The sequence below is a fragment of the Grammomys surdaster genome, unplaced genomic scaffold (assembly GCF_004785775.1).
Source record: "Grammomys surdaster isolate TR1022 unplaced genomic scaffold, NIH_TR_1.0 1077, whole genome shotgun sequence".
NCBI lineage: Eukaryota > Metazoa > Chordata > Mammalia > Rodentia > Muridae > Grammomys > Grammomys surdaster.
Genome location: NW_021605496.1, coordinates 1 through 9,671, shown reverse-complemented (window position 1 = coordinate 9,671; position 9,671 = coordinate 1). Strand labels below are relative to the sequence as shown.

Here is a 9,671-nt window from a genome sequence, read left to right as displayed (position 1 = left end):
CAAGTGTTAGTGCATGTGCTAAAGCTCCCAATCATTTATTAATTGGTCATGTTAAAATTACTTTTGTTTCTTCTACACTATTCAATGCAGGCTGTGTTGATTATACACTTGTTATTGGGTTGAAGCCTGACATATCCATTGTGGTGGTCTATCAACCAGCTTTTGATTTATTGCCTGTGAGTATTAAAGGACCTTGAAATTCTGAAAAAAAAAAAAACTGTTGCAAATACTAGAAGAAATAAGTCAGGCTTTATGCAGAAGCAAGAGGGTAGTGGGCTTGATTAATGCTGGTATAGCAGCTTTCATTACATTAAGGCTAGCACCACTGCTTCTGCAATTGCTTTGACCCAAGAAGTTAAGACAACTACTTTTGATAATCATTTAACAGAAAATGTTACCAATATTATTGAGCATTCAACGGGATATAGATAGGCATTTGGAACAACAGATTATGCTTTTATGATTCTAATCCAATTATTGGAGAGGATGTTCAGAGTTTAAGAAAAAGGAGCTATCTCAAGTGTCACACTAAATACCAATGAGTTCGTGTTCCTTCTAAAATTTACAATGATAGTCACTATAATTGGGAAAAAGTTCAAAGATACTTGCATGATACTTTAATTGTAACACTCCTGGATATTTTAACTTTGCATAGTGAGGTTATGAATTTAAAGAATTCTGCTCTGCTGAGATTTGCTGCAGACACTGCTGATAAAGTTATTTGTGGCCTGAGGTCAGTATTTCCATCTTAGTCAGGCTTCAAGGATGGCATATATAGCTTGATCATTCTAGCCATATTTATTCTGGGAATACTTTTATTCCTATCCATTGTGTGGAAGCTTGTCTTTAACAACATCAGAATGTTGGCCCCCAAAGTACATGGCTTGAAACTAAAAATGGAACCCCAGACAGAGTTATTAATTTAACACACTGGCAAGCCACGAATGGGCAACATTATGCACTATCTCCTTGATCCAACAGTGCTGATGAATACCAACAATCTATTTCTTTGGTTTTATTAAATTTTCTATCTCCATTCACTGTGATCTAAAATAAGATTATATGATTGACAAAACTGAAAATGTTACATATATATATTTCCAAAGCCTGTATCCATATGATATTAAAGGGAAACAAGAGGCTTTCCTCAATTTTTACATTGAATCTGGTATTTCTAAATAATTATATTTTATTTTATGAAAAAAATTTCATTACAACACTGAAGGCACTGAGAGGAAATACAGCATTACAAGTCTGGTAAAACAAAGACCATACTGGCAGGACTTTGCAGGGTGTGCACTCAACATTCATTGTTAAAGACAACTCGGCACCTCAAGACTTTGAGATAAGAATCAATCTTATGCATGTCCCTTTTTATGCAGCGGCACAGGTTATAAATGGCAAAAAGATGAGTGTCTTCATCAGATGATTGCAAGTCTTCAAGTCCAGACCAGGCAGGGTAGCCAAAATTTTTATTTTCTTCAACGTTATCCTGAGTCCAAATATTAAGTGGAAAGGTATTATTGATATATTCTCTCTCTCTCTCTCTCTCTCTCTCTCTCTCTCTCTCTCTCATTCTCACTCTGTGTGTGTGTGTGTGTGTGTGTGTGTGTGTGTATGTGTGTGTGTGTGTATGTATGCATAGTTGATTTTTTATAGTATTAAGCACATATGATTTTTATGTCAGAATTCAATTTTGGGTAAATTTCCACCTTGTATTTTATCTTGATTTTTGAGACAGATACTCTTACTCTTACCTGGATCTAACCTCCAGTTAGCTTAAGTCTGATTCTCTAGACTAAGGTTACAAAGAAAAAACACCACAACACTCTTTTGATTCAAATTCTAGAACTGGCAAGTCCTCACATATGCATGAAAAGCTGAGACATGTGATTTATCACCCAGTGCATATTCCTGACAAATTTTTAATGAATTTTAGAAGAAAATAGGGGAATTTAAGATTTGGTGAGGAACCATGACATTTAATATAAAGAAATTATTAACACCAAACCATAGTTTGGAGACAGGTATACATATTTTGTAATCTGCCACTGACCTCACATAGGGTATATCTTTACATAAGTAAGCAGATGGTGAACCAGCAAGCTGCTATTTAGCAATATCTATCTGATTGTCTATTATACATATACACATACACATTCATATACACACACACATTCACATACACATACATATATACACATACATATACATGGAGAGAGAGAGGGAGATATATATATATATATATATATATATATATATATATATATATTCATATAGCCTTCTTACTGCATTTGTAAAATTCTATATTTAATTCAATATATACATATATATTGAAACATACAGAGAGAGAGAGAGATAGAGAGAGAGAGAGAGAGCGACAGAGAGACAGAGAAATGTCCTTCATGCTATATTAGTTCTGGTAGAGTGTCCTGATCCTTTTCTTCTTTTCAGATACATGTATTCTACATTTTGTATACTTTATTGAATCTTTTGACTTCAAAAGTATATTTTACTTAATGTGTTGAGGTGCAAGCAATACAGGGCATAAATGTCATATGATCTTCTGAATTGGGCAAGAGTGCCCATCCCATCAGGAAAGCTGCGGTTTAAATTACTCTGAGGCATAGCAATTTTCTATAGAGATAACTGTTCTATGGACTTCTTATTAAGTATTCGTTGATTTGGGCATTTTAAAATTCTTTTTGCATGACACAGTTTACCAATTGCATAAAAGCATCAACAAAGAAATTTGTAGAAACAGCTTACCCTATTGTATATGGTCTGAAGTCCCTCCAGAATTAGAAGATTTTTGTCCTTTAAAGCAACAGCTTTTTTCTGCATACTAACAGAGGCTCCTGGAAGAGCAGTCACTGCAGATACCAGGTGGTTCAGAGGTTCTTCCCAGGAAATTGAAACATTGATCATCGCTTTCAGAAGCTCGTCAGTCTAAGAAAACATCAATGGACATCACATTAAACTAAGTGACATAGAGGTGGATGGTTAGACTCCAGTATTTTTTTTTAAAAAGGAGATAAACCACAGTATATTTTTATTAATGATAATGCATGTTAGTGGTTTTATACTATAAAAATATTTTCATACCATATAAATACTGTGTAAACAGATATTTTCAGCTCCTGAATTCCACTTTGCTAAGTAAAACTAAGTAGGTCTTAATAATTCCTTCAAAATGAGGATATTTTGTGTTTCTGTACATTAGGCTTTGTGTCCTAATTAAACTTCTTCTCTTCGATTGCTTGCTCATCTATGAGAAAACAAGATCTATACGGCTTAGAAGGTGTCCAGAAACATGACTCTCATAACATAGATGACAACACTGTCAGAAGCTAATGGCTCAAATAATTTCTACAATAGTCAGTCAAATTGGTTTCTCATATTCTTGAGACTTATATATATAGAATATAAAAACCTGTTCACTGAAGAAAAATGGTTTTCAAAATGTTACTTTTCATGTATCTGCATGATTCCCATCCTTTGGCTCTAGACAAGTTGTTTATGCATTGACGTGTAAGAGAAACACTGTTACAGAGCATTACTTTAATTCCAGCATCAGTTCAAATCAGAATGGATTTTTGACCTAATAAGAGTTCGTGCAGTTCCAGGGTCATACAAAGTAAAATGTTTTGTTACATGTTTGCTATGAGGAATCCTAGACATTATAAAAATAAAGGCCAGAAAGAAACGTAATTAGAATTTTAAAAAATGTATACATTTATGAATGAAATGGACAAGCCAATGCTGATGGCCAACATGATGCTAGGAGAATAGGACCAGGATGATTAAGAGTGGTTGGATGACATGAAAGAAATTTAAGGTAAATTCTTACTTGACATACAAGGGAAAATAATCTCTGCATGCTCTTTGAAATTTCCCTTGATAGTCTTATCAAAACAATCAGAAAGTATTTGTTTTTACTACATCTTTCAGTACTAACAGAATGCTGTATATATTATCTAGAAAATTATTCTGTACAAAGGTTTTCCTCCAGTTGTATTTCTTTTATTTTTCTTATATAGTAAATTTACTTATAAGAGTATATTGTATATGTTACTTGTGTTAGTGATACAAGTGTGACCAGAGAATAGATTATGTGTGTGAGATAAATCTACATATTAGTTTTATATAACTCAGACTCTGATGTTTATGACAGGTAGTCAAAGGGAAGAGATCATAACACATATACATTAGATCTTCTTCAGAGTTATGAAGACCTCTTCGAAATGGATGTCATCCTGAGGATCATGAGGCAGTCTACAGAGGAGTCTCTTATGAAGCTGACTTTCAGTTTAGATACAGGAGAAGACAGACAAGTCAGGAAAGACTGTACAAATAATGAAGGAACAGAAGTAGGTTCTCTAAAGTTTAGAAATCTAGGAAGAAAGGACACAAGTGCTACCAGCAAAAGATCCTTTAGTGTCATACCACAAATATAACTGGATTTGTATTTGCTCTATATGTATATTCAAGAATGAGTGCCCAGTTGAGAGAAGAACATTCCTCGGGACAAACAGAAACTTTTGATGAAATTGGCTTCTATCTGGACAGTTAGAACTAGAAAAAGTGTGAATTGGCAGTCATCTGACTTAGTGCTATAGTTATCGCATATGTGATACCATTATTCTCTGACACTTTCATCTTTATCTATTAATTCTGAGATTACCACACCTCTTATGAGCTTAGTAACCATATATAGCAATGCTAGCCCATGTGGAACATTATTTGTTTGGCAAAACAAAACAAAGCAAAACAAAACGAAACAAAACAGGGAAGAAACCTACTTTAATTTCATGGACTTGCTTTCGACTCTCTGGAGTATGGATGGAAGCAGTATGACACAGGGGAAATATCCTGTCTTTTAACCAACTTGACATCCTACTCTTGACAAAGTTCAAATCCTGGAAGAAATTAAAAAGTTTTGATTCATTTGAGGTTTCATAATTGAATGGGAACATATATGACCACAAGATCATTACAGTTGATAAACAACACATTTTAATATTTAAGAACTACACAATATTTGAAACAGTGGATTGATGGAATTGTAATCTGCCTACCTTTCCTTTTCCATGCCTATACAAACTAATTTTCTGTCCTCCCCATCTCCTCTCCTCTTTACTATTCTTTTTTATTGTCTTTGCTAATGTTATTATTTGTAAAGATATAACCAAAATGCCCCAAACACCTGACTAATATATTTTTAAGGATCAGATATCCTAGAATTTGGCTAAGTGTCATAGATTATTATCATTTATGCAGTTTTATAAACATCTTATTTTTATTGGAACAAAGGGACATACTTTTCAAAGTACAGTTTGTAACTTTACAAACTTGCTCTCAAGTATCACCAAGGATCGTCTTCACACAAAGTTTGTGATATGTGTTCAATTCATTACTGCTGATCCAGTCAACAATTAACTATTAAATTCTGGGCACATTTTAAGAAAGTATTCAGCAGTGAGTAAAGTATGAATTCACAAAAGTATTTAATATTTCTAAATTAATGATATGAAGAATGTACTTGTATAAGGTATGAATTACGAAAATACAAAATTACTTAATTCTAAGTATCAAACAATTTACAAAAAATGAAGTATTATTAGAAATGTACTGCTGAAATATTAGAAAAGAAGAATAAGGAATTAAAGAAAAACAAGTGAAGGAAACTAACAATGGGAATGTATATTTTCAATAAATGTAAGGATATGTAATCCATATACTCAATTTTCAATGTAAATTTTCTGTTATTTCCTCGCTGTCAGACCCTGAACTTATGAGCTATATCCCTGAGAAAAAGAAAATGTATTTTGAGTCTAAAATCACCTCCTCAAATGCACTAAAACTCTTTCCTAAAAACGATAAACTTGTCTCTTAGCATTTGTGAACTTAAAAAGAGCTACTGTGTTTTGTTTTATTTTCACTGTTTGCATGGTTTCAATTTTCTTTAGCATTATTATTTTCATATAAGTACCTCATGGTTTTGACTTTTTATAAATGTATTCCTTTCATATAACTAACTTCAATGCAATTCTCCTGCACTATGTATCTTCAGATCAGGAAGTATGAAATGGTCATGAAGACAGATCCCGTGGGTATATTACTAGGAAATCAAAGATGACAAAGTGCAAAACAAGCTATTGTTTTTAAAGTTAATTTAGGAAACGTTAAAATAACGTTTAATTCTTTATAATTACTTGAGATTTTTATGAAAATTCACATTCTGCCCGTTCTACATTTTGCTATATGATTGCTACATTCCAATTTTATTAGTGTTTAGCTATTTGAAGGCCCTTTTAGATAAGAATCCAGAAGCAAGGCCATTACTTACAAATTCGCTGTGTACATCTGCGGCCAGGATAAATGTATTATGGGTCTGTTCCACCAAACGGTGATATAGGTCTTCAGTAGACACAGAGGCAATGGGATTGGAGGCCACATTCTCCCAAAGGAGCAGGTTTGACACCAGTAGCAACAGTTGCATTCCTACTGTCAGAGAAACCAACTGAGAAGATCTATGCATATTTGGTTACAACAGATAAATTATCTTAGAACACTGTCTTTTCTGAAGACATGAGTTTTCTGAAGACAAGAGTTTTAATTTTTTTCTCAGCCATGTGATTTGATTTGCTATAGGTTAATTAAGGTATTCACTTTCATAACTGGGAAAATACAGAGAAATAACGACATTTCTTCATTAGTGGATTGGAAATGTAAGAGACTTCTCACAATTTACATTTGCTCAAAAGCAGCTTTTCAAGTAGTTTGCAAACACACTGAGGTTGACTAACCCTGAACCAGAGTCCTCAAGTCATTGTCTGAACATATTTGAAGTTCTCAAGAATTTATTTTTTTTCATCTTATTAAATACATTATTATTGTAACTAAATCACTTTCCTTATAAATAAAATCACTTAAGACTATGGGAATTTGATAGTTAATTCAGTTATTCAGATTGAGCAAGTATTCTGCTTGGTACACAAATGGATAATAACTTCCTGTTTCTGCACTTGAAACAATTGGACTATTTAATCTTTTAATTCATGTAACATTTGAATTCTCAATAAGCCTTAATATTTTCAGTAATGCAAATTGAGTTTTAATTTTTGTTGTTGTTGTTGTTGTTTAGGAAGAGTAAGCTTTGAAGCAGAAGGTTTAAAAATGCTGGTGCTCCCTAGATACCAGGAACACTATCCCCTTTTGCCATCCTGTTAATAAAGACAACGTAAAATAACTGAGAATTTTCATGTGTCTACAACACAAGGAGAAGTCCCACTTTAAAGCCACTGATCTCACAATTAATTGAGTAAGTAGAATCTAAAAAGTTCTTCCATCTTTTTGTTGCCTCTTCTATAGAGGAATCATGATCAAATATTAATTCTCTAATGATACAGAGTAGATGTAAACACATGGAATTTTGAATAACCATGATCCAGAGACCACAAGTCATTCTTTGTACATATTTGAAGTTTGAGACTCTTTTACTACACTCAAATCTCCTCCATCAGCCAGAAAGACTGTAAAATGTTTCTTTCAATAGACGAGGTAATTGTTACTGTAATCAATAGGTCTAAACACAAATGTTTAAGAGGCACTTTGACAAGCACATTATAACCAAAAGCAAATATACACTCCAAACCTATCTTGAACATGTGTGCAATATTAAGGTTTACTTAGAGGTACATGGATGAAAGGCCACTTACCAGAGCCTGAAAGAGTCAACGTCAGCTGCATCTCTGAGAAGATCCACCACAATGTGGGCTCCAAGTCAGGAAATCTGCTTCAGCTGAGTGTTGTCTTCATCCAACTTTCTACCTCCTATATATACAACTGGACTCTACCCAAATCCAAGCAGAGCTTGGGGCCAGATTGAATCAACGTCTATCGATCACCAACATCATTCTTCCTTCAGGAATATTAACATCCTCTTTGCATTCATCACTGTTATACCTCAATATTTGTCACACTGCATTTCCTCCATAGGATCTTGGGTTTTCAAGTCATTATCAAAATCAGCAAGATAATCCAGACTGATTGATTACTCATTTCCGGGTCAGCAGGAGAAAGGATTTTTCTCCTATACTTCCCCTTTTTTCAAGACCTTATGTCTGTCTTGTCTTCTGTAAAGCTCCCTAGTGTTTTTGGTTATAATCAATGCTTTCAATAACTATATGAATATTTGTCCTCTCTATATCTACAACAGAAAATTTTTGTAGATTGTTTCATGAAACTCAAATCTCTTCCATTAACTGGAAACACTGTAAAATGTTCCTCTCAACAGATGAGGTAGAAGTTCCAGCAGTGAACAAGTCAAAACACAAGTGTTTAGTAGCCACTTAAACAGGAACATCACATCCAAAAGAAGCACATTTACCAAAAGTCTACTTTTAGTTATAGATTGTGACAATTTTAGGCACCATATTTTCCCTGACTTACAATATAACACATAGATTGTTTTATTTGGTTTGGAACGTAAACAAATAAGATAACTGTTGCTAACATTGTATTCACTACTTGCCACACTTTGTTAGGCTTGCTGATGGCTTTATCACGCCACTGAGTTTTAAAACATTTGGGAATTACCATGAAATATGCAACATAGTGACAGGTGGAACCATGAAACACATGGAATGTTCTCATAGATCCTAAAACTTTAATAGCCAACTCTTGCATGTATTTCGTTTCTTTCCACCCAAGAACAAATGAGGGAATCATAGGCGAGTCCTTCAGAGTGTCTCGGTGAATAAAATCAAAGAAGAATCAGTGATCAAGTTCATTCTTATCCTTCCTGTATCAGTTGCCTACTCATCAGAAATAATGGAATCTTTAATTTGTTAGGGATATTTGTATTTCAAAAGAAGAAATAGATATCATAAACAAATTAAAAGGGAAAAATAAGGTTGAAATAATAAAATGTTTCCCATGAAAGACAAATTCTGGATCTGTCAAGTTTGTTAGTGAAATCCAACCAATATTTGAACAGGGATTTATGTTAATTCTTTGCAAATTATATCAAAAGTTAAAGGAGAGAACTTTTTGAAATTTGTTTATGTAGTTCATCATTAAATAGACACCAGTACCACATAGGCTTCACAAACAACAGCAAAACAATAATGGGCAAAATAGAAGACACAACAACCAAAAAATTTGTTTTCATACAATCGAAAATGAATATTGATAAAATATCAATGACATTAGAAACGGCCTGTGGATTTAATGCAGTAACATACCAATAACTGTCCTTTTTTATAGGTTATTTTATTTATTTACATTTCATATGTTTTCCCCTTCCCGATTTTTCCTCCACAAACTCCTATCACATTTCTCTTCCCCCTTCCTCTATGAGGGTGCTCCTGCACCCACCCACCTACCCACTCCTGCCTCATGCTACTAGCGTCCCCCTATAATATCCTCCTAGGCTGGGGCATCAAGCCTTCACAGGACCCAGGTCCTCACCTCCCATGGATCTCTGCTATATATGCAGCTGGAGATATGGACCACTCCATGTGTACTATTTGGTTGTTGATTTAGTTCCTGGGAATTCTGGGTGGCCCACTTAGTTGATATTGTTGTTATTCCTAGCCAATAGAAAGTCCCAGATGCCAGGGAAGCAAGAGGCTCCCAGGACCCAATGGGATGACATCAGCCAAAAT

The 9,671-nt window shown here is 34.0% G+C and overlaps 1 protein-coding gene across 2 annotated transcripts; it reads right to left on the bottom strand.

The window, feature by feature from the left end:
• Positions 1 to 1,300: 1,300 nt before the first annotated feature.
• On the bottom strand, positions 1,301 to 7,752 carry LOC114634742 (prolactin-3D4-like). 2 transcript variants are annotated; one of them, XM_028783354.1, is made up of 5 exons: positions 7,722 to 7,752; positions 6,350 to 6,507; positions 4,803 to 4,919; positions 2,772 to 2,949; positions 1,301 to 1,500 (listed from the first exon to the last, which is right to left on the bottom strand). In XM_028783354.1, the coding sequence occupies exons 1-5, from the start codon at positions 7,750 to 7,752 to the stop codon at positions 1,301 to 1,303; spliced, it is 684 nt and encodes a 227-aa protein (XP_028639187.1). The 2 variants fall into 2 exon arrangements, with proteins under 2 accessions (XP_028639187.1, XP_028639188.1); XM_028783355.1 differs by having other exon boundaries at positions 6,350 to 6,504.
• Positions 7,753 to 9,671: the final 1,919 nt, after the last annotated feature.